Source organism: Oncorhynchus keta, chromosome 4, assembly GCF_023373465.1.
Source record: "Oncorhynchus keta strain PuntledgeMale-10-30-2019 chromosome 4, Oket_V2, whole genome shotgun sequence".
Classification (NCBI taxonomy): Eukaryota; Metazoa; Chordata; class Actinopteri; order Salmoniformes; family Salmonidae; genus Oncorhynchus; species Oncorhynchus keta.
The window spans coordinates 39,725,646-39,752,442 of NC_068424.1; the positions used below are offsets into that span (position 1 = coordinate 39,725,646).

At 41.5% G+C, this 26,797-nt stretch overlaps 1 protein-coding gene across 1 annotated transcript in view; it reads right to left on the reverse strand.

Moving 5' to 3' along the window:
* Positions 1-1,292: 1,292 nt before the first annotated feature.
* The window catches only part of LOC118374880 (WW domain-containing adapter protein with coiled-coil-like), a 66,523-nt gene continuing 41,018 nt past the window's right edge, over positions 1,293-26,797 (reverse strand). The window contains exons 8-13 of the mRNA XM_035761365.2: positions 16,712-16,834; positions 16,410-16,558; positions 9,416-9,543; positions 4,352-4,547; positions 4,003-4,130; positions 1,293-3,888 (exon numbers count right to left, since the gene is read on the reverse strand). Of these exons, the coding sequence (XP_035617258.1) occupies positions 3,819-3,888; positions 4,003-4,130; positions 4,352-4,547; positions 9,416-9,543; positions 16,410-16,558; positions 16,712-16,834 (794 nt within the window). The 3' untranslated portion in view covers positions 1,293-3,818. The remainder of the gene's footprint in view (positions 3,889-4,002; positions 4,131-4,351; positions 4,548-9,415; positions 9,544-16,409; positions 16,559-16,711; positions 16,835-26,797) is intronic.

The following is a 26,797-nucleotide window of genomic DNA, read 5'->3' on the forward strand; positions in this document are numbered from 1 at the left end:
GTTGAAGCACCATTAGCAGCAATTACAGTCTCGATTCTTCTTGGGTATGACTCAACAAGCTTGGCACACCTGTATTCTGGGAAATTCTCCATTCTGCTGAGTTTCTCCTGTCGTTGTTCTGTTGGAAGGTGAAGCTTCACCCAGTCTGAGGTCCTGAGCAGGTTTGCATCAAGGATCTCTCTGTACTTTGCTCCATTCATCTTTCCTTCGATCATGACTAGTATCTCAGTTCATGCCACTGAAAACCATCCACAGTATAATGCTGCCACCAAATTGCTTCACCATAGGGGTGGTGCCAGGTTCAGGCCAAAGACTTCAATCTTGGTTTCATAAGACCAGAGAATGTTTCTCATGGTTTGAGAGTCCTTAGGTGCCTATTGGCAAACTCCAAGTGGGCTGTCACGTGCATTTTACTGAGGAAAGGCTTCCATCTGGCCATGAAGGCCTGATTGGTGGAGTGCTGCAGAGATGGTTGTCATTCTGGAAGGTTCTCTGCAGCTGTCAGAGTGACCATCAGAACCTTGGTCACCTCCCTAAACAAGGCCCTTCTCCCACAATTGCTCAGTTTGGCCAGGCAGCCAGCTCTAGGAAGAGTCTTGGTGGCTCCAAACTTCTGTTTTGGTATCAGTCCCCAGATTTGTGCCTCGACAGTCCTGTCTCTGAGCTCTACAGACAATTCCTTCAACCGTATGGCTTGGTTTTTGCTCTGAGGTGCAATGTCAACTGTGGGACCTTATAGACAGGTGTGTGCCTTTCTAAATCATGTCAGATCAAATACATTTTACCACAGGACTCCAAAGGAAACAGGATGCACTGGAGCTCAATTTCAAGCATCTTAACCCGAATACTTTTTTAAAATGATTTTTAATACAATTTGCAAAACACTCAAAATCTGTTTTGGCTTTGTCATTATGGGGTATTGTGTATACGGAGGGAAAAATTACAAATCCATTTTAGGATAAGGCTTTAATGTAACAAAATGTGGAAAAAGTCAAGGGGTCTGAGTACTAACTTGAACTGTCGTTCTTCTGTGGTCCTTTATTTTGGTTACACTAGACATACTGAACACTTTGACATATTGGAAACATTCACCATGTTCACTGTGGGAACATTGGAACAAGTTACCCTGGTCCCAGGTCTGTTTGAGCTCTTGCAAGTCCATCGTCAAACCAAACATGTTGGACATGACAATGAGTAAACATGACAGCAGACACTGGCACTCAGGCTAGTTTTGAACAAATAACATTAATAAACAAAGTCCTGAACTGAAGAGGTCAAAACAGAGAACTTGGTTCTGTAGAGGCATATTTTATTTATTTTTTCAATATACTTCAGAGGAAAACAATATACAAAGCAATGATGTGGTCAGCTTTACTGAATGTGTTGGTGCATCTCAAATCAGACTGAATAGAAGATTAGAACAGTGGAGAAAAATCAGGCAGTCACAGCTCAGGACACCGTTTACTTCCCAAATCGCACCCCCATTTCCTACATAGAGCACTATTGTTATACATAGGGCACCATTTGGGACAAAGCCACTGTTTCTGTACTGACTCGGAGTGAACAGGGGGGATACAAAGATGCAAGTATGGACGGGAGTGCCAAAAACAACCCTATAGATCGATGCATGACAAACACTTGTTGAATATCTTTTTGTTACTGGATCAAATAGAAAAAAACATGGTATATTTATTTCCATGTCAGAGGTTGTGTGACTTAAGACTTTCAACAAGGCACTAGCATTAATAGTAATAAACAAAACACTAACAGAACCCCAATAAAATAATAACCAGTGCTCACATGAGTTTAGCATGTTTATTACAATACGCACATATCACATTGGCTGTCATTGCTCTGCTCAACCTCTGACCCTGGTGTGTGAGGTTAGTGATCAGCACCTCCATGTCCATATCCCAAATGGTACCATGTTCCCTATATAGTGCACCACTTTTAACCAGGCCCTTTAGGTAAGAAGACTCAAAAGGAGAAGAGAGACTCATAACAGAGAGCAAGAAGTACAAACGGGAGCCAGTAGTTCTAATTGTGTCATTCAGGTCAATTCACTGAGTGCCATTTGGCTTCCATTGCACTTCCTGAAAAATCTTGAGAATTATGACATCTTCTCCTTTTTAGTCTTTTTGACTATGGACCCTGGTCAAAGGTAATGTACCAAATCAGGAATACGGTGCCATTTCAGACGTACCCTATACCTTGCCAGTGCCCCCCAAACAGCTGCTTTAATAGCTCCAAGTAGCACTCATTGTGCAAAGAAAAGTGTAGCAATAATTTATTAATAACATATTCTGATATACTAGTAGCACTGCAACTTTTTAATAAAGCCTTTTTCTTTACTTCTTAAACTCCATTATTACTTTATCAACTGTACATAGGAATGAACTCTCGGTTGAACCAAGACTGTGCCACCTCGCTTTTAATATAAGTAACCCCCCCCCAAGAAAAAAAACTTGCTGGAAAGTTTGAGGGAAAAAAAAACAGGAGGGTTTTTACTCTTCCCGGCTCCTCTACATTATAGGAGGAGATAGACCACGGGGTTGGGCTCCTGCATGTAATGGGTATGACCAGGGTGGGAGTTATGGAGGGGCTAGCAGTGGGAATGGTCCTTGATCTCAAAGCAGCACAATTGTGGCACCTTCTTTTTTTCCCCCCTTCACTCACTCATCACACGACCAGGCACTGGTTTGTTTGTTTTTCATTTTAGGAAATGCAGGACAGGGCCACAGGGAGCTGTGAACAAACAGATCTGAACCATTGCGACCAGACATTATGTACCTTTCAGCAGGAAGAAGGTGGGGATGGGTAGCTGTGTGCGGCCGTCTCCCAAATATCACCCTACTCCATATATAGTGCAAATTTTAACCAAAAGTAGTTCAATACACATAGGAAATAGTGTGCCATTTGGGACACATCCTGTGTGTGTGTAACCATTATACTTCAACCAAAGGGGGATGATAGGGAAAATAACTTAATCCATTGAGCATTATTATTATTCAAGAGCAGAGAAAAACCATTGAGTTTGTTTTACCTTGCTTGCTTGTTTTATACTAAGTTAATGTTTCAGTTATTATTGACTGTATAACACTGTACTCCACCGTTTCCATGCAGGTCATAGATGTTCTCAAGGCAATGGTTCACCCATCTTTTAAAACAAAAGCTTCAAGTCTGCAGACTGACAGTGCCGTCCCAAATAGGATCCTATTCCCAATATAGTGCACTACTTTTGACTAGGGCCTATAGGGTTCTGGTTAAAGGTAGTGCACTATAGAGGAAATAGTGTGGCATTTGGGATATACCACTGACAGACAAGTTTAATATGAAGGAGGCTATGAAATTAAGCCGTTACTTCCTCGGCATAACGTTGATTAGTTTGGATGTCAAAAGCTTTGATAAGCATGGCTTTCCATGGTTTCAATAATCTACAAAACATATTTACAACATGGATAACATCTACAAGAAATCTACATCTTCAGGGCACATACAAAACCAACCATAGGGGCATCCCAAATGGCACCCAATCCACTACATAATGTACTATAAAGGCAATAGGGTGCCATTTGGGACACAGGCCATGTCTTGTATCAACCCTTTTTCTCCCCTCTTTCCCAACCAACAAACAAACCACTCAGACCCTCTCCCACAAGCCCAGCACTCTCCATGCCCAACGGTCCAAAGCCAACCCAACTGCAGCTTGTGTTAAGACTGGGCACAGAACAAGAACAGTTCTCCCAACCAACGGCTCTCTTACAACCATGTGCAATGGGTCTCTCCACCCTATACTCTCCATTCTTCAACTCAAGTTCTCAGACCATGAAGGAATTCTGATTCTTCAACTTTTCAAGTTCTTTAATTTGTTGTCTCAAAAATAATATCCTAGACAAGAGTAGAAAAAAAAAATGTATTAGTTGTCATGTTAAAAGATTTGTAATAATAGAACACATGGATGTTAACACACATATCGCAGGCTATTAGGGTCTGGACTCTTACCTCTGCTCACGCAATGTCGCTTGAATTTCACTGACTCGAACTAAGGATCTGAGATTTTTGAGCTCCGTGCAATTTTCAGACATGTAGATGCTTCCCATGGTGTGGGCCTCCTCGCGTAGTCTGGAAGCCTGGGGGGGATAAAAAGTTTGAAATAATCAAAGAAAATCAAAAAGAACAACAGCAATGATACTGATCATTGCATAATGAATCTGGGTTCACATCAAAATAATGAAATGAATAGGTTACCCAATACTGTAAAATCTATACACTCTCTATGCTCTTTACCAAATATCTTTACTGGTGAAATAATAAAAAACAATGCATACAATTCCTTAAATGCGTATCCTACCTGTTTCTCTGCGTGGTCGGCAGGCCAGCCCTGGACATGCTTGATGAGATTCTCATTGAAGTGTGCTGCTAGGGTGGGGGTGAAGGAGCAGGAAGCTGGTCGGGTGGAGGAAGAGGTGCTGGAGGGGGTGGAGGTGGTGGCACTGCTGCTGCTGGGGGGGACGTAGTTGGGACCTGGGGATGGACTCCTCTGACTGCTGTGGAATGACAGAAGCGCAACAAGAGGGTCAGACTAATTGTGCATATTATATGCCAATGATATTCTGCTGTAATAACACGAACACCAACTTTGTTGTTGTAACAGAGGAGACAGGAGGGTCAAACCAATATATCATACAAAACAGACCAACACAGCATAATATCAACAATTAAGGTTCTTAGAAATCAAATAACTAAACAATTGTGCATATTATGTGAGATTCTGCTGATCAAATACAACCAGAGAAAAGGGTCCACATCAGACAAGTCTGACACATTCTGCATATTATTTTAAGCTCAAAACACCCATGAAGTCCAGTGTCTGACTACAGTCAGGGTGGGGTAATCTACATTGTAATACTTAATTTTGCAACATTGTATTCACTCAGTGGCTTGTGAATCGTGATATATGGTTAAATCCGCTTAACAGTTCCAATACAGAGATGTGTTTAACTTGATGTCGTCTTGATTTCTTTGGTTAAACAATGGTGCATCCATTGTCTTTGTGTGAAGCGATACAATGCAATGACTTATGAAAAACGTGTTGTTCTATAAACCGCCAGCAGGTGGTGCCACAACATGACATATTGACAAACTGTCTCCTACAAGGCAGGCTCACAGATGGCATTGTTCTGTTTTTGCTTCACATCAGTCAGACCAGAGTTTCTTGAAGAATCTTACTAGCAATATGTGGTTGTTTTGTCTTCTATAGATAGGAGCATCTGCTCTGTAAATTTTTTTGTAAATAGATTTCCCACACTAAAAACACAAATTAACATTCAACGCCACACAATGTTATTCAAAAATGTATTGGTTTCTTCAATGTACACAATACCTGATAATGACAGTTAATGAAAGATTTTTTTTTGCAAATGTATAAATAAACTGACATATTACATTTACACAAGTAGTCAGACCCTTAACTCAGTACTTTGCTGAAGCACCAAGTCTACTTGGGTATGACGCTACAAGTTCGGCACATCTATGTGGGGAGTTTCTCCCATTCTTCTCTGCATATCCTCAAGCTGTGTCAGATTGGATGAGGAGAGTCGCTGCACAGATATTTTCATGTCTCTTCAGAGATGTTAGATCGGGTTAAAGTCCAAGATCTGGCTGAGCCACTCGAGGACATTGAGACTTGTCCTGAAGCCACTCCTGCGTGGTCAAGGTTGTGTGCTTAGGTTTGTTGGTTTTTTGGAAGGTGAACCTTTGCCTTAGTCGGAGGTCCTGAGCACTCTGGTTTTCATCAAGGATCTCTGTACTTTGTTCCGTTCAGCTTTCCCTCGATCCTGACTCGTCTTCCAGTCCCTGCAGCTGAAAAATATCCACACAGCTTGATGTTGCCACAACCATCCTTCACAGTAGGGCCAGGTTTCCTCCAGACATGACACTTGGCATTCAGGCCAAAGAGTTCAATCTTGGTTTCATCAGACCAGAGAATCTTGTTTCTCATGGTCAGAGTCGTTAGGTGCCTTTTGGCTAACTCCAAGCGGGCTGTCCGGTGCCTTTTGCTGAGGAGTGGCTTCCATCTGAGCACTACCATAAAGGCCTGATTGGAGTTCTGCAGAGATGGTTCTCTTTCTGGAAGGTTCTCCCATCTCCACAGAAGAACTCTGCAGCTCTGTCAGGGGGACCATCAGAACCGTGGTCACCTCCCTGACAAAGATCCTTCTCCTGCGATAGATCAGTTTGGCTGGGCGGCCAGCTCTAGGAAGAGTCTTGGTGGCGGGATCATTTGTCAACATCCGCTGAATTGCAGAGCGCCAAATTCAAATTAAATGCAAAAAATATTTAATATTCATGAGTGCAAGTGCAATAAAGCAAAACACAGCGTAGCTTGTTGTTAATCCACCTGGTGTGTCAGATTTCAATAAAGCTTTTCGGCGAAAGCATACCAAGTGTTTATGTAAGGACATCTCTCTCAGTAGACAAAATATTACAAACAGCTAGCAGCCAAGTAGATTGGTCATGAAAATCAGAAAAGCAATAAATTAAATCGCTTACCTTTGATGATCGTCGGATATTCGCACTCACGGGACTCCCAGTTACAATAAATTCTCTTGTTCCAAAAATATTATTTTTATATCCAAAATACCTCCATTTGGTTGGCGCGTTATGTTCAGAAATCCACAGGCTCGAGCGGTCAAGACATCGCAAATTACAATTCCAAATAGTATCCTTATTAAAATTCGTAGAAACATGTCAAACATTTATTTGATTTTTTATAATCAATCCTCAGGTTGTTTTTACAATATATAATTGATCATATTACAACCGGGACTGTAGCTTCTTCAATAGGAGAAAAAGAAAAATGTCTGCTCCAAGCTGTTGCGCATGCAAAACGCTGCTGGCACCCAGCCATCCACTGACGCGATATCTTTCAGAATAAAAGCCTGAAACTATGTCTAAAGACTGTTCACACCATGTGGAAGCCATGGGAAAAGGAATCTGGTTGATATCCCTTTAAATGGAGCGAAGGCAGGCAATGGAACAGAGAGCTTTCAGGAAAAACAGGACTTCCGGGTTGGATTTTCCTCAGGTTTTCACCTGCAATATCAGTTCTGTTATACTCACAGACAATATTTTGACGGTTTTGGAAACTTTAAAGTGTTTCTATCCTAATCTGACAATTATATTCATCTTCTAGTTTCTGGGCCTGACTGTTTCATTTGGGTACATTTTTCATCCAAACATCAAAATGCTGCCCCCTACACTCAACAGGTTAACAAACTATAGTTTTGGCAAGTCAGTTAGGACATCAACATTTTTTTGCGACAGATTTCACTCATAATTCACTGTATCACAATTCCAGTAGGTGAGAAGTTTACATACACTAAGTTGACTGTGCCTTTAACTTCTTGATACTGCCCTTCCCGGATCCGGGAAAGTAATCATCGCCTGAAACGAATTAGCATAACGCAGCGGACAGAAATATCCCTAGAAAATATTCCTATTCATGAAAATCACAAATGAAATATATTGAGACACAGCTTAGCCTTTTGTTAATCACACCCATCTCAGATTTTCAAAATATGCTTTACAGCCAACGCTAGACAAGCATTTGTGTAAGTTTATCAATAGCCTAGCATAGCATCATGCCCTGCTACCAGCAGGCAACATTTTCCCGAAAATAAGAAACGCAATCAAATTAAATAATTTACCTTTGAAGAACTTCGGATGTTTTCACTCAGGAGACTCCCAGTTAGATAGCAAATGTTCCTTTTTTCCAAAAATATTATTTTTGTAGGCGAAATAGCTCCGTTTGGTTCTTCATGTTTGGCTGAGAAATCGACCGGAAAATGCAGTCACTACAACGCCAAACTTTTTTCCAAATTAGCTCCATAATATCGACAGAAACATGGCAAACGTTGTTTAGAATCAATGCTCAAGGTGTTTTTCACATATCTATTCGATAAAAGAACCGTCGGGACAATTGGTTTCTCATAAGAAGCGATTGGAAAAATGGCTACTTGTGTACTTACAATCCCAGAAGAACAGCAAAGGACCTTGTGAAAATGCTGGAGGAAACAGGTACAAAAGTATCTATATCCACAGTAAAACGAGTCATATGTCGACATAACCTGAAAGGCCACTCAGCAAGGAAGAAGTCAAGTCACTGCTCCAAAATCTCCATAAAAAAGCCAGACTACAGTTTGCAACTGCACATGGGGACAAAGATTGTACTTTTTGGAGAAATGTCCTCTGGTCTGATGAAACAAAAATAGAACTGTTTGGCCATAATGACCATCGTTATGTTTGGAGGAAAAAGGGGGGGCTTGCAAGCCAAAGAACACCATCCTAACTGTGAAACACAGGGGTGGCAGCATCATGTTGTGGGAATGCTTTGCTGCAGGAGGGACTGGTGAACTTCACAAAATAGATGACATCATGAGGAATACAATTATGTGGATATATTGAAGCAACATCTCAAGACATGAGCCAGGAAGTTACAGCTTGTTCGAAAATGGGTCTTCCAAATGGACAATGACCCCCAGCATACTTCCAAAGTTGTGGCAAAATTATTTAAGGACAACAAAGTCAAGCTATTGGTATTGGAGTGGCCATCACAAAGCCCTGAATCTCATAGAAAATGTGTGTGCAGAACTGAAAAAGCATGTGTGAGCAAGGAGGCCTACAAACATGACTCTGTCAGGAGGAATTGGCCAAAATTCACATAACTTATTGTGGGAAGCTTGAGGAAGGCACCCGACCCCACACAATTTAAATAAGGCAATACTACCAAATACTAATTGAGTGTATGTAAAATTCTGACCCATAAAAGCTGAAATAAATAATTTTCTACTATTATTCTGACATTTCACATTCTTAAAATAAAGTGGTGATCCTAACCAACCTAAAACAGGACATTTTTTTACATGGATTAAATGTCAGGAATTGTGAAAAAGTATAAAAGAGTTCAAATGTCTTTGGCTAAGGTGTATGTAAACTTCCAACTTCAACTGTATAGAGAGAGGTGTGTGCCTTCCAAATCATGTCCAATCAATTGAATTTCCCACGGACTCCAATCAAGTCGTAGAAACACCAAGGATGATCAATGGAAACAGGATGCACCGGAGATCAATTTCGATTCTCATAGCAAAGGGTCTGAACCTTTATGTAAATAAGGCTATAAGTTTTATTTTTAATACATTTGGAAAAATGTCTAAAAACCTGTTTTCGCTTTGTCATTATGGGGTATTGTGTGAAGATTGAAGGGGGAAAAAATAATTTAATCCATTTTAGAATAAAGCTGTAACGTAACAATGTGGAAAAAAGGGAACACTTTCCGAATGTACTGTACAGTGCTCTAGCCCATAAATGAATCAAGTGTCTGCTAAATTACTAAAAATGTAAATGAAAAGCTCACCCTTGACGCTGGAGAGTCCTTGGGGAGGCTGCAATGTCGTGTCCGTGCTGTTTGTCGCTGGGGAGGGGCTGCTGGGGGGAGGGCTGAGGGGCTGATCCTTGCTGCTTCACAGCCGGCGTGTTGCTCACCTGGACCACAGCCAGAGAGTGGAGAAGGGTTAGAGAGGAAACACACCAGAACCCTTGAGGTTCACCACAACCACACAGACAGAGAGGAAGGTTAAAAGCCCAGATTAGACTAGCACAAACCATAATTTTCCTGAAATTCACTTGCTGTTGATTGACTCGACACACAAACACAAGGGGGTGGGATGTTATAGAATACAAATGGCAGTAGCTATGGTTTCCATCCAATTGGTGACATATTTATGCAAATATTCTAAAATCCTCATAATAAAATATCATACAAAGACCCGTCAATCTCATCACCATGCATTTTCGTCACGCTGTGAAGGTCATTATAACTTCGTGCCTTCAGAAAGTATTCACACGCCTTGACTTTTTACACATTTTGTTATGTTACAGCCTGAATTTAAAATGGATTAAACTGGCCAACATACAAAACCCCATAAGGTCGAAGTGGAATTATGTTTTTACAAATTAGTTTAAAAAAAATGAAAAGCTGAAATGTCATAAGTATTAAACCCCTTTGCCATGGGAAGCCTAAATAAGTTCAGGAATAAAAATGTGCAAGTCTCATAAGTTGCATAACTGTGTGTAATAATAGCGTTTTACATGACTAGAAAGACTACCTCATCTCCTTACCCCACACATACAGATAATTGTACGGTCTCTGTCGAGAAGTGAATTTCAAACAGATTCAACAACAAAGACCAGGGAGGCTTTCCAATGACTCGCAAAGATGGGCAGCTATTGGTAGATAGGTAAAATTTTAAAAAGCAGACCGTAAATATCCCTTTGAGCATGGACGGTGTTGGACACCCAGCCACTACAAATATACAGGCGTTCTTCCTAACTCAGTTGACGGAGAGGAAGGAAACCGCTCAGGGAATTCTCCATGATGCCAATGGTGACTTTAAAACAGTTAAAGTTTAACCTCTAGTGACACCCCATCCCTTGAACGGGACCGTTTTCATCATCTTACACTAATTAGCATAACGCAACGGACAAATCTTTGTAGAAAATATTCCGATTCATGAAAATCACAAGTGAAATATATTGGAACACAGCTTAGCCTTTTGTTAACCTGTTAGGCCGCCCCATCCCGGATCCGGGATTGTGACTACAGCCTCAAGCTCATTACCATAACGCAACATTAGCGATTTCTGAAAATTGCAAAATAAATGAAATAAATATGCCTGTCCTCAAGCTTATCCTTTTCTTAACAATCCTGTCGTCTCAGATTTTCAAAATATGCTTTAGAACCAGAGAAAATCAATAATTTGTGTAAGAGTGGTGATAGCTAGCGTAGCATTTAGCGTTAGCATTTAGCACGCAACATTCACAAAAACCAGCAAAGGGATCAAATAAAATAATTTACCTTTGAAGAACTTCAGATGTTTCAATGAGGAGACTCTCAGTTACATAGCAGATGTCCAGTTTTTCCTGAAAGATGCTTGTGTAGGACACAACGTTCCGTTTGTTACTATGCATTTGGCTACCGAAACTAACCGAAAATTCAGTCACCTAAACGTCGAACTTTTTTCCGAATTAACTCCATAATATCGACTGAAACATGGAAAACGTTGTTTGAATCAATCCTCAAGGTGTTTGGTCATATATCTCTTCATTGAAATGCCAGTCCTAGACACGTGCATTCTTCTCTGATTCGGATGGAAAAATACTGGGACCTGACTTTTGCGCACCAATTTCCACGCAGACACCATGCGGGACACTTGGTAATTGTAGGCTCTTATGGCCAATCTTCCAATGATATGCCTACAAATACGTCACAATGCTGCAGACACCTGGGGAAACGATAGGAAGTGTCCGTTGATTCCTGTGCCATTCACAGCCATATAAGGAGATCATTGAAAACGTGCCTTCAAAAATCCTGTTGATTTCCTGGTCACTCAAACATCTTGGTTTTGCCTGTAGATATTGTTCTATGGCACTCACAGTGAAAATCTTTGCAGTTCTGGAAACGTCAGAGTGTCTTCTTTCCAAAACTATCAATTCCAAGCATAGTCGAGCATCTTTTCGTGACAAAATATCGCGCTAAAAACGGGCACGTCTTTTTATCCAAAAATGAAATACTGCCCCTAGAGTTCTAACAGGTTAATCATCCTGTCATCTCAGATTTTCAAAATATGCTTTACAGCCAACGCTAGAAAAGCATTTGTGTATGTTTATAATAGCCTAGCATAGCATTATGCCATGCTAGCAGCAAGCAACCATGTCACGGAAATCAGAAAAGAAATCAAATTAAATAATTTACCTTTGATGAACTTCGGATGTTTTCACTTACGAGACTCCCGGGTAGATAGTCAAAGTTCATTTTTTTTCCCCAAATATGATTTTTGTAGGCGAAACAGCTCCGTTTGTTCTTCACGTTTGGCTGAGAAATCGCCCGGAAATTGCGGTCACCACAACGCCTAATTTCCCCCCCAAATTAGCTCCATAATATTGACAGAAACATGGCAAACGTTGTTTAGAATCCATCCTCAAGGTGTTTTTCTAATATCTATTCGATAATATATCCGTCGGGACAATTCCTTTATCCTCTAGGACCGATTGGAGTAATGGCTACCTCCTGTACTTTACGCGAGAGTCTCTCTCGGAGCCACCAATGTGCCCCCATACGGCTATTCTTCAACAGAAATGCGTAAAACCACGTGACAATGCTGAAGACACCTTGGGGAATACGTAGAAAGCGTAAGCTCGTTCATGGTACATTCACAGCCATATAGGGAGTCATTGGAACGCAGCGCTTTCAAAACCTGGGGCACTTCCGGATTGGATTTTTCTCAGGCTTCCGCTTGCAACATCAGTTCTGTTATACTCACAGACAATATCTTTACAGTTTTGGAAACGTTAGCGTTTTCTATCGAAAGTTGTCAATTATATGCATATTCTAGCATCTTTTCCTGACAAAATATCCCTTTTAAAACGGGAACATTTTTTTCCCAAAAATGAAAATTACTGCCCCCTATCACCAACAGGTTAACGGCTGTGATAGGAGAAAATAAAGGATGGATCAACAACATTGTAGTTACTCCACAATAATAACCTAATTGACAGAGTGAAATGTAAGAAGCCTGTACAGAATTTAAAAAACATTCCAAAACCTCCTGTTTGCAACAAGGCACTAAAGTAATACTGCAAACAATATGGCAAAGCAATTTTCTTTCTGTCCAGAATACAAAGTGTAGTAATGGATTTGCCCCAAACATTTGCCTCAAGCATAGAGGTGGCTGAATTATATTATGGGTATGCTTGCAATCATTAAGGACTGGGGAGATTTTGAGCTAAGTAGACAAAATCCTGAAGGAAAACCTGGTTCAGTCTGCTTTCTACCAGTCACTGGGATATGAATTAATCTTGATCAATAACTAATTTGAGAGCTTGAAGAACTTAGTGTGGAAAGCTCTTAGATTCTTGCCCAGAAAGACTGCTGTAATCACTGCCAAAAGGTGATTCTAAATGTACAGACTCAGGGGTGTGAATATTTATGTAAATCAGGTGTCTATTATATTGTCAATTAATTTGCCAACATTCCTAAAATACATTTACACTTTCTCATTATGGGGTATTGTGTGTAGATGGGTGAGAATTTTGAATTCAGGCTGTAACACAAGGAATAAATCAAGAGGTATGAATACATTCTGAAGGCACTATTTCATCAGTAGACTAATAAATGAAATGCTTTTGAGTTGTAGTGGGAGGACCACACAACATGTCATCACGTGATTCCCAAGTTTACTTTGATATAATAGTTCCATCAATATATACAAAAGTGGTCAGATGATTGGATGCAGGACTGTTTTGCTAGCAAAGACTGGAATATGTTCCGGGATTTATCCAATGGCAATGGGGAGTACACCACCTCAGTCACCGGCTTCATCAATAAGTGCGTCGATGAACCAGAAGCCTCAGATTATAGGCAACATCTGCACTGAGCCAAAGCCATGAGCTGTCGCTTTTAACCTCTCTGGGATATGTGGGAAGCTAGCATTCCACCTGGCCAAAAGCCAGTGAAAATGCAGAGCGCCAAATTCAAATAAATTACTATAAAAATCAAACATTCATAAAATCACACATGTAAGATACCAAATTAAAAGCTACACGTGTTGTGAATCCAGCCAACATGTCCGATTTCAAAAAGGCTTTTCGGCAAAAGCAAACAATGGTATTATCTGAGGATAGCACCATAGTAAACAAAGAGAGAAAACATATTTCAACCCTGCAGGCGCGACACAAAACGCAGAAATAAAAATATAAAATCATGCATTACCTTTGACGAGCTTCTTTTGTTGGCACTCCAATATGTCGCAAACATCACAAATGGTCCTTTTGTTCGATTAATTCCGTTGATATATACCCAAAATGTCCATTTATTTGGCGCGTTTGATCCAGAAAAACACCGGTTCCAACTTGCTACACTACAAAATACCTCAAAACTTCGCCAAAACATGTCAAACTACTTTTGTCATACAACTTTAGGTATTTTTAAGTAAATAATCGATCAAATTAAAGACGGGGTGATCTGTGTTCAATACAGGAAGAAAACAAACTGACGCTACCTTTCTGGTCACGTAACAGTACACTTGAAGTGACCCTCGTTTTGAACAGGGCTACTTCTTCATTACACAAAGGAAAAACCTCAACCAATTTCTAAAGACTGGTGACAGCTAAGGATCTGCAAGAAGGTCCCTTAGAAATCTGGATTCCCAATGAAAACCCATTGAAAAGAGAGTGACCTCAAAAAAAAAGTAATCTGACTGGTTTGTCCTCGGGGTTTCGCCTGCTTCATAAGTTCTGTTATACTCAGACATGATTCAAACAGTTTTAGAAACTTCAGTGTTTTCTATCCAAATAATATGCACATCTTATCTTCTGAGGATGAGTAGCAGGCAGTTGAATTTGGGCATGCATTTCATCCGGACGTGAAATTACTGCCCCGTCACCAAGAAGTTAAGGAGCAGGACTAACCCGGAAGCTTATAAGAAATCCCACTCTGACCGCCGACGAACCTTCAAACAGGCAAAGCGTTTAATACAGGACTAAGGAGGAATCCTACTACACCGGCTCTGACGCTCATTGGATGTGGCAGGGCTTGCAAACTATTATGGACTACAAAAAGGAAACCCAGTCACAACGCAGCTCATCACTAAGCTAAGGACCCTGGGATTAAACACCTCCCTCTGCAACCGGATCCTGGACTTCCTTACCGGCCACCACCAGGTAGAAAGGGTAGGCAACACCACATCTGCCACGCTGATCCTCGATTCCCGGGACCACCCATACGTAGAATGTATGCACACATGACTGTAAGTCGCTTTGGATAAAAGCGTCTGCTAAATGGCATATATTATTATATTATTATTAACACAGGGGCACCACAGAGGTGCGTGCTTAGATCCCACCTGCACTCCCAAGCAAAACTCCAACACCATCTTTAAGTTGGCTGACGGCCTGATTACAGACAACAATGAGAGAGCCTCTATGGAGGTCAGAGACCTGGCAGTGTGGTGCCAGGAGAACCTCCTCTCCCACAATTTGAGCAAGACAACTTCAGGACTACAGGAAAAGGAGTGCCAAACACGCTCCAATTCACATCAATGGGGCTGTAGTGGAGCAGGTTGAGAGTTTCAAGTTGCTTGGCGTCCACGTCCACTTCCTGATGACTGCGTGGTCCCATGCCATGGTGTTTATACTTGCATACTATTATTTGTACAGATGAAAGTGGTCCATGGATGAACCACACTTGTGGAGGTCTGGTTCATCCTTTTTTCTGAGGTCTTGATTTTCCCATGATGTCAAGCAAAGAGGCACTGTTTGAAGGTAGGCCTTGAAATACATCCACAGGTACACCTCCAATTGACTCAAATGAGGACACTTGGCTTTAGAAGCTTCTGATAGGCTATGACAGTTTTGGGAATTTTCCAAGCTGTTTAAAGGCACAGTCAACTTTGTGTATGTAAACTTCTGACCCACTGTAATTGTGACAGTGAATTATAAGTGAAATAATCTGTCTGTAAGCAATTGTTGGAAAAAGTACTTGTGTCATGCACAAAGTAGATGTCCTAACAGACTTGCCAAAACCAGTTTGAAGAAATTTGTGGAGTGGTTGAAAAACAAGGTTTAATGACTCCAACCTAAGTGTATGTAAAAATGTTGATTTGACATGGCTGTCTCAAAAAATGGACATCAAAATATTCAAATATAATGATATAATTCAAAAGATCCCCAATGATTGTACAGAGCAGTAGCAGAGTTTCTGTCTAGATCAATTGCCATTCTCTGACCTTGGCTAATACATATTTCTTTGCCACGGTATTGTTTTGGTATTGAGTATCGTAATACTAAACCTGGTATGGAAGTCCAAATTCTGGTATTGTTACATCACTTAAACACTGAACCTGGGTATGATTTAGGCCAGTTTGTGATGCTGTGAAACACCAACAGAAAATACTTCTAGGCCCAGACCAGCTAGGTTATAAAGCCAACACAAATACTACCATTCCCTTCACTCATTTACATTAAATATAGAACAAGACAGCCAATACTTGTAATGCGACACATTGATTGAACAGAGTTGCTCTGCAGGCAGAGTGAGGTAGACATGGCTTCGCCTACTTTAGACAGAGGTTCTAGGCAGGAAGTAGGCTGCTAGGCAGGCAGTAGTTAGTATATTAGACTGGCAAGGCTTTTTTTTCACTACTTGGTCTTTTGACCAATCACATCAGATCCTTTTCAGAGCTGATACGATTAGTCAAAAGAACAATTAGTGGAAAAAAATATTAGAATTGGGCTGCATGTCTAAAAGCAGCCAAATAGACATGGCCTACCAGAGTGGTAGTAGTAGACATTACCTTGTTCTGTGAGGCTACAGGGGGTGTGCTGAGCAGGGCTTTGTGGTGACCAGCGTTGTTCTGCGGCGTGCTGATCCTGGGAGACACGTAGGAGCGGGGAGAGGAGGCGTCTGACGTCAACGACATGGGGGACTGGTTTGACTGCTGGGCTGTTGGGGGTAACAGAGGGTGGAGAATTAGACATTATCTGGTTTAGATACTTTAAAAATCAACAGTGGCAAGTTGGAATAGGAAGGTTGCCATTGTGGATCTAAAAACAAACAAGGACGCCAGATAAAACAACAGGGTGGCTGAAGGCCTACCTTGGTTGGAGAGCTGGGCTGCTTGGGAGAGCAGTGTAGTGATGTTGAAGGCTGACGGGCCGGCTGTGAGGATCTTATGAAGCAACGACTGTAACGACGCTTGAGTGACAGCAGCTTTGAGGACTGGAAAGAGAAGGAAAAAAATAAAAAATGAGTGAAGAAAGCTTAGAAATATGGGCTTTTATCTAAAACCATAACATAAGATGATCCCTAACATCACCCCTGTTTTAGAGCCATCAGATAGGCCACACTAAGTGCGCGACCAAACAAAATGTAAACAATGGAGCAAATTAAATTCTATAACTACTCTCTATCTGGTAAAAATGTATTTTGACGTAGGAGCAAACTTAAATCAGGATGGATTGGGCAATATTACCATAGTATCGACTAGCGTTGATGATTGACAGCCATCGTCGATGGTGATATCGTGATGTGACAGACAATGGTTTACCATATTTGAACTTCACTGGCGCCGTGCATAAGGCCGCAGAACTGAGTCGGTTAGCGCCCAAGTGACATTGAGTAAACTGCCTATTCCCATTTGGTACAACCTGTTTCAATAGAGCAGAACACAAGAGAGGAATCTAGGCTAGACAGAGCGGTGTAAGTCGCTCTGGATAAGAGCGTCTGCTAAATGACTTAAATGTAAATTTCACCAAGGCATTGCAAAATGTCCAGTCAGAAAACATTGTTTCCCTTTTTCCTCACTCTGTCATATGCATTGGCTTTATAGACAAAAACTAATCACTTAATTTTTTTATTTTTATCAATTGGACACTCCACTATATTGTGTCTAGAGGTGTATTAAAAATAATAAAAATGCTCTCCATTCAATATGACTTTGGGCTACTATGCTTTCATCGTTCTTTGCATGAAACGCAGGCATGCAAGGTAAAAACCCGAATGTCCAATATAGCCTATCATAGAAGCTTTACGACAAACTATTTCCCTAATAGCTCTTGAAGGTACTGTTGTCCTAAAGTTGCCACTTTCAGTCTTGTTCTTTTTGAAAGTCAGAGGCTATAGGCCTAGGCTATTCTCAATCACAGCTTTATGAGAACTGGAACAAACAATAGACTTAAGAGAAAAGGACAAGGCAAAGCAATTCGTATCCAGTTCTTTAGACTGTAGACTATGCTTCTATCCAACCCATGATTTATTATGTAACTCACTGGGACGATAAACCGAAAATTACAGACATTTCTGAGTCATACTGAAGCAATTTTGCACATGTCGGTATTTTTCGATGATTACACAATATTCCTTCATGTCGTTTCATTTGAACTAAGACTACAGCAGCCAACCAGAGCTGTGTTCTATTCCATGTTCCCACACCTGTTGGCAGTTCTCAAGTGATGTTACGTGTAGCTTCGCTCATTAGCGGGGGGAAATTAACAGCAATGAAGAACATGCAGTCCCAGAAATCCAAGAACAAATACTGACAAAGAAGGATGCAGTGTTGGTTGTTGGGACTTACTTTGGTTTTAAACCTAGTTACTTTGGTTTTAAACCTATTGAGCAGCGTGAGGCAGTGTGCTTGTACTGTCGCAAAACTATAGCAACCACTCAAGGAAACACAAGCATCTTAACCTACCATTTGAAACACAGGCATGTAATACAGCATGACGAAGAAAAATGAGGCAGAGGCCAACAAGCGACATGACAAGAGCAAAGCCCAGGCAACAATCCATTATGGAATTGTTTGCTTGCACACACAAACACACAACTCCCTATGCAACACAAGCATTTAGCTTCACCCACAATAACATCTGCTAAATATATGTGACTGATAACAATTGATAATTTGATTTGAATACATTCTGACTGAAGAAATGAATGAAATAACAGATGCCATAACGTACCACATTGCAAATGACATGGTCCCAATTTAAACAATTGATCAGCGGGTTCAAGAAGATGGTTCACACTCTGGACAAGAAATACCAAATGCCACGTACAAGAAATGTCATGCCAAAATAACATTGGAGCTGAAAGCGGTGTACTATTTCGTGACAACAACTGTAGCCCTACATGTAATTGACACTGCACTACACCGATGCCGTTTATAAGCTGCGCAGCCGGTGCTTGCAGACTACCACACTGGGGAGATAATAGCCCAGGCCAGGGGCTGCAAGACTCGTTAGAAGCCTGGGAATCAGCCAAAGGAAAAGCATCAAACGTTATGAAAGCCACCAGCCAAAATGGATGAACGCGATTTCTGTGTTTTGGCCATCGAACTCGCCACGCGATCGGTGGCAAAAAGTTACAGGCCTACATTTTGATTGTATTTGGGGCAAACAATATGCTGCAATTACCAAACACCAATATAGTGACAGACTTGAACTTGGTTCGAAATATTATTACATTCAAAATCAGAATTAAGAAATCAATGCATAACTAAATGTATGTTTAAAATACAGGGCTCTGTCTGTAGCAGCGTTATTTCATGATGATATATGATGGATCACCTGGTAACCAAATAATGGAGAGTACCTGTAGTCTTGCTAACACCAGCCTTTACATCAGTGCAGCTCGCTGTGTAGTCACGTGCCGCGCAAGTCAGCCAGGCTAGAGTAACTGTGCACTTCAACCCAAAAAATAGATTGCAATTGATCAATTACGATATAGGTTTTTGTCCATGACGCCAGCTTTAGCCCGCTCCTAGTCAGCCGACTGTCACTTGGTTCCATCAGACACACCTGTTCCATACTGATGAAACTCTACCAGAAAGTAATATTAGAAAGGATTTTCCCACACTTATATTTTTGTAATGATTCATCCACTTGATGCAATAATGGCGCCAATGTATAGGGCTGCCGTGCTTCAAGCTCTTTAGCAGTATTTACATTATTTGCCCAGGAAATCAGCGCGGCGGTAACTCAAGCATTACCAGCAATACGACTTTCCCGAACCGGATGCTTTGTTCGTATCCCCCAGGGCAATTGAACTGATGCCAGAGGCTGTTCCAAAACTCTGCAGGTGGAATGGAGGCACTCAGAGCTGACTTTTAGTCCAACTCAGGAGGCGCACACACCACCCACCGCTTCAGAGTAGATTACTCTCTAATGTTCATTCTCTGGATAATAAAGTTTGAGCTGTGGTCAAGGATTTCCTTCCAGAGAATAATCAGGGAATGTAACATACTCTTTCACAGAAACATGGCTCTGAGGATAGTCCGTTCAACCAGTTGGTTTCTCAGTTCATTGGGCAAAAGGGAATAAATCTCTCTCCGAGAAGAAGAAGAGCGGGGTTGTATGTTGCATGATTAACTACTCATGGTGTGATTGTGATAATATATAGGAACTCAAGTCCTTTTGTTCATCCAACCTAGAATACCTCAAATGCCGACCGTATTACCTCCAAAAGAGAATTATCTTCGGTTAGTCACAGCCGTGTATATTCCCCCTCAAGTCGATACCACGACGGCCGTCAAAGAACTTCACTGGACTTTATGCAAACTGGAAACCACATATCCTGAGGCTGCATTTATTGTAGCTGGGGATTTTAACAATGCAAATTTGAGGAAAACGTTACTGAAGTTCTATCAACACATTGATAGTTATTCCCACCGTAATGCAATCAAACAGGTAAAACGTCAGTAAAGAGAAAGTGAAGTGGCAGGGTCTACAGACAATAACGGACTACAAAGGGAAAACCAGCCACGTCGGAGACACAGACGTCTTGCTTTCAGACAAACTAAACACCTTCGCCCGCTTTGAGGATAACACTGCCACCAACGCGGCCCGTCACAAAGGAGTGTGCGCTCTCCTTCTCTGTAGTCAACGAGAGTAAGACATTTAAGCGTGTTAACCCTCGCAAGGCTGTCGGCCCAGACGGTTTCCCTAGCCACGTCCTCAGAACATGTGCAGAACAGCTGGCTGGAGTGTTTACGGACATATTCTAACTCTCCCTATGCCAGTCGGTTGTCCCCACATGCTTCAAGATGTACACCATTGTTCTTGTAACAAAGCAAAGGTAATTGAACTAAATGACTATCGCCCCGTAGCACTTCTGTCAGAGTGCTTTGCGAGAGTAGTCAAGGATCATATCTCCACCGTACCTGACAACCTAGACCCACTTCAATTTGCTTACCGCCCCAACAGAACCAAAGACGATGCCATTGCTCTGCCCTATCCCATCTGAACAACAGGATTACCTATCTAAGAATGCTGTTCATTGACTAAAGCAGTCAACACCATAGTACCCTCAAAGCTCATCATTATTTAGCTCGAGGCCCTGAGTCTGAAACCCGTCCTGGGCAACTGGGTCCTGGACTTCCTGGCGGGCCACCCCCAGGTGAACCTCTTAGAAACATCCATCCCGGATCCGGGAGAATTGTCATCAACAACGCTGAATAGCATAGCGCCACAGTCAAATAATTTAACTAGAAAATATTAGTATTCATGAAATCACAAGTGCAATATAGGAAAACACAGCTTAGCCTTTTGTTAATAGGCCGTTTACTTTGGGAACGTTATTTTTCCAAACATAAAATGGTGCCCCCTAGCTTCAAGAGGCTGATCCTCAACACTGGGGGCCCACAAGGATGTGTGCTCAGCCCCCTCCTGTACTCCCTGTTCACCCATGACTGCGTGGCCATGCATGCATCCAACTTAATCATCAAGTTAGCAGACGACAACAGTAGTAGGCCTGATTATCAACAATGATAAGACAGCCTACAGGGAGGAGGTGAGGGCTCGGATTGTGGTGCCAGGAAAATAACATCTCACCCAACGTTAACAAAACAAAGGAGGAAACAGCAGAGGGAGCACCCCCCCATCCGCATCGATGGGACCGCAGTGGAGACGATGGAATGCTTCAAGTTTCTCGGCATACACATCAGTGACAAACTGAAATGGTCCACCCACACAGTGTTGTGAAGGCTGAAGAAATGTATCTTGTCACCTAAAACTTTTATAGATGCACAATTGAGAGTGTCCTGTTGGGCTGTATCACCGCCCGGTACGGCAACTGCACCGCCCGCAACCGTAGAGCTCTCCAGAGGGTGGTGCGGTCTGCCAAACGCATCATGGGGGCAAACTACCTGCCCTCCAGGACATCTACAGCAGCCGTAATCACAGGAAGGTCAAAAAGATCAAGGACAACCAACCGAGCCACTGCCTGTTCACCCCGCTATCATCCAGAAGGAGAGGTCAATACAGGTGCATCAAAGCTGGGACAGAGACTGAGAAATAGCCATCTCAAGGCCATCAGACTGTTAAATTGCCATCACTAGCACAGAGAATGCTGCATATATACATAGACTTGAAATTACTGGCCACTTAAACATTAAAGTATTTTACATTATTCATCTCATATTAAAGTTTATTTATATTTAACTAGGCAAGTCAGTCGCTCTGACATTGTTCATCCAAATATTTATATATTCTTAATTCCATTCCTTTAGATTGTGTGTATTGTTACAAATTCCTGCAGTGTTGGAGCAAGAAACACAAGCATTTCTTTACATGCGCAACATCTGCTAAACACGTGTATGTGACAAATAAAATTTGATTTAGCCTGCGATTAAGCCCTATAGCCCAACGGTGGTTTAGCAGAGTCTTATTTTGTATTTTATTTTAAGCATGTATTTTTTAGGGGGTTGGCCAATAGTGTGCAATATCATCATATATCAATATCTTTTATGAGTACACAATTACGACAGGACAAAGGTTGACGTCACCCAACTCTATAACACGCAGGACAAATTCGCCGGAGTGTAAGGGCTGACGTCTTACCGGCTCTCAACCAATCATGCTATTTTGTTGGTTTTTCGTGTTGTTCATAAATTGTTTTGTACATAATGTTACTGCTACCTCTTATAACCAAAAAGAGCTTCTGGACATCAGAACTGGGATTATTCACCTCAAATTGTACGAGGAGTTACACTCAATGAGTCGGACATGAAGGATATCCCAGACACATGACCAGGCCCCAATCCCTGTGATTCGCTGGAGAAGGAAACGGAGATTGAAGCAAAAGATCAGGGTGCCTGCCTTGCGAGGATCAGGTAACGAATGGCTAATCTGAGCTTGCCTTCCGTTCTGCAAGCTAACTTTCAATCACTGGAAAAGAAATGGGACGAACTGAAAGCACATATATACTACCAACGGGACATTGAAAACGGTAATATCTTATGTCTCACCGTGTAGTGGCTGTACAGCTGGAGGGTTATAGACTATCAGCAGGATAGAACACCAGCCTCTGGTAAGACAAGAGGCAGGGGCATATGCATTTATGTAAACAGCTGGTGTGCGATATCTAAGGAAGTCAAAGTTTCGCTCGCCTGAGGTCGAGTATCTCCTGATAAGCTGAAGACCACACTATCTACCTAGAGAGTTTCTGTATTTTTCGTAGCCGTCTACATACCAGAGCAAGGTTGGAACAAAAACCGCACTCAATGAGCTGTATTCCCCCATGAGCAAACAGGAAAATGCTCTCCCATTGGCCGGTAACTTGAATGTAGAAAAACTTAAATCAGTTTTACTGAATTTCTATCAGCATGTTAAATGAGCAAACCAGAGGGGGGAAAAAATAAATAAAATCTAGACCACCTTTACTCCACACACGGAGCTCTTCCTCAACCCTTCATTTGGCAAATCTGACCATAACTCTATCCTCCTGATTACACGCAAAAATTAAAGCTGGAAGCACCAGTGACTCCGTTAATTTTTTTAAAAAGTGGTCAGATGAAGCAGATATTAAACTACAAGACTGTGTTGCGTGCAGACTGGAATATGCTCTGGGACTCTTTCGATGGCATTAAGGAGTGCACCACAGTCATTGGCTTCATCAATAAGTGCATCGATGACGTCGTCCCCACAGTGACTGTATGTACATACCCCAACCAGAAGCCATGATTACAGGCAACATTCGCACTGAGCTAAAGGGTAGAGCTTTCACTTTCAAGGAGCGGGACTCTAACCCGGAAGCTTATAAGAAATCCCGCTATGCCCTCCGACGAACCATCAAACAAGCAAAGTGTCAATAAAGGACTAAGATCGAATCGTACTACACCAGCTCCGAAGCTCATCGAATGTGGCAAGGCTTGCAAACTATTAGACTACAAAGGGAAGTACAGCCGAGAGCTGCATAGTGACACAAGCCTACCAGATGAGTTAAATGGCTCGCTAGTAAGTGGGGTGCACGCTAATAGCGTTTTAAACGTCACTCGCTCTGAGACTTGGAGTAGTTATTCCCCTTGCGGCTTTTGTGGAGCGATGGGTAACGCTGCTTCGAGTGTGGCCGTTGTCGATGTGTTCCTGGTTCGAGCCCAGGCAGGGGCGAGGAGAGGGACGGAAGCTATACTATTCCACTGGCAATACTAAAGTGCCTATAAGAACATCCAATAGTCAAAGGTATATGAAATACAACATTGTATAGAGAGAAATAGTCCTATAATTCCTATAATAACTACAACCTAAAACCTCTTACCTTGGAAGTCTCATGTTAAAAAGGAACCACCAACTTTCATATGTTCTCATGTTCTGAGCAAGGAACTCAAAACCTTAGCTTTTTTACATGGCACATATTGCACTTTTACTTCTCCAACACTTAGTTTTTGCATTATTTAAACCAAATTGAAAATGTTTCATTTATTTGAGGCTAAATTGATTTTATTGATGTATTATATTAAAATAAGTGTTCATTCAGTATTGTTGTAATTGTCATTATTATAAATAAATAATTGTAAAACTTGTATTAAAAAAAATCTCTTTTCAAATCGCCATCGGCTTTTTTTGGTCCTCCAACAATCGGCATAGAAAAATCATAATCGGCCGACCTCTACTTTGTACCTCACTATTGTTGTCACGATACCATAATTTTGACTCCGATAGCCATACCAGGTTTAGTATCACGATACCATTGGATTAAAAAGGTATATTAGCCAAAGTTACAGAATGGCACTTTATCCAGACAGATCTTTTGAGTTCAATATCATTACATTTTTAACCTTTTGTCAATTTTTCAGAGAATGCTATGTATGCATTAATGAATCAATTTGCTTTTACCAAACTACATAACGGTAATAATTTATTTGAATGGTAAATCTCTGTTGATAAACTTGGTAAATCAAGATGTAGCCAAGAAAAATTTGCAATACAGACTTAATTCCATCAAGTGGAATATGGGCATACATTGAATTATTGAGCTTGTATTGGCTGATTTCATGGAGCTACATCTCTTTGCCTTCCATTTGGGAATTATTTTATTGTACTTAACATGCATAGAAGAAGAAATATTTTTATACAGAGTATGCCGTCTGTTTAAGACCTAATGACGCCCCCCTCCCAGAGAGACCGCACAGATGTGAGGCAAGAGAGACGACGTGAACGAATAACGTTTTTGGCAGTGACTGAAAATCAGCATTTTTTGCATTATGGTTTGCATGTCATCATCACAAAGTACTAGGGGAGTGAATGGATGTTCGCTTCAGCTGTAAGCTAGCAAAGGAAATTAGCCTACAAAGCTGGAAGCTACTGGTATCTTCTTGCATTGTGTTCTAGCCTGTAATGGACTGTTTTGCGAACAGTAAATAACAGTTGCAACATTTCTACATTCTGTGTTGCATTATTCAAGTGTGTTAACTTCTGTGCAGCATGAGTGGGGAGATAACATGATGCAGCCCAGACTCCCAGTGAGTAAAGTGGTTCCTCAGGACAGGTTAGAGCTAGCAATGAATAAGTGTAGCATGCACAGTGCACTCGCACTATAAGGGGACATCGGCTGCGCTGATAGACAGACAACCTCTCAATTAGTAGACTAAGTACAGAAAGTTTAATGTTCTAGTATAGAAGCACACTAAAATTGCAACACTACATCAATATGCGATTTTACGTGTTTTTTTTTGTTAGAGAGTGGACCTCAAAACGTAAATAGCATCTCATAGTTATGCAATGTTTCTAACAAATCTGAAATGGTCACGGCACAGAATACAATTTGAAACCTGAAGGCACACATGCTTGAAAACAAGTAATAAAAGCATTACGATGTCTTATGTTGGGTTCAAGTAAAGATATTGCATTCTGGGCCATGCTCAGGGATCATAAAGCAGTCAGAGAGGATGACACGCTCGCCCCAGACAGCCAGTGCCAGCCATGTTCTTTTCTGCATGGCCAGTCATTGGTGCATATTGAAGCAGGATTGGGCTGCTGCAGAGCCCCGGTCTGTGTGACAGAGGGCCCCGCTGAGCACATTTGCTCTGGAGCACTTAAGCACCAGGCATGACACGCCAGACAGGGTCAGCCTCCAACCAACCAGACCCTGACTAATAGTAGCATTAGAACACAGGGCGGCAGGTAGCCTAGCGGTTAAGAGCCTTGGTCCCGTAACTGAAAGGTTGCGGTTTTGAATCCGAGCCGACTGGGAGAAAAATTTGAAGATGAGCCCTTGAGGAAGTCGCTCTGGATAAGAGCATCTGCTACCTTTTGTAAACATGACACAAACTACACCAAGAGAGGGAAAGACACATTGTGTCAGATCGTCGAATGAGCATTCAAATACATTTTTGTATACATTGCCAAATTATTAGATGGTCTGCAAAAAATGTACTTATTTTTTTGCACACTGTAAAAATCAGTGTGGACCAAACTGACGCGCTCTCCCCACTACTTATTGTTTCTGCAGTGAGTATTCACCCTCTTTAGATAATGATGCAGTATATATCTGCAGAAAAACATTTAGACCTCAAAAAAGAGGTGTGCAAATCAGGGAGACAAATGAACGGCTCTTTCACCGTTGAGGAGATGGGAAACATTGCCCGTGCTACTTCAATGGGACGCACAGTGCAATCTGGGCGATTCTGAGTGAATGGGAGTCTATTAAGCATTATCTCAAAAAACCAACATTAGCATGAAATTCAACAAATACGTTCAGAGATGTGAGAATTAACTTACTATCTGTAATATTGTATAGCTTTGGAATCTTGACAATACGTACTATTAAGGAAAACAGGCACGTTTCAACATATACACCGACTTTGAGAAGGGATCGCGTGACGAGTAGCTTAGCAACTGTGTGACGCTGCATGACAACGTGAACGTGATTGGTCGACAGTGCTGGGTCAGGCGTTACACTGACACAAAA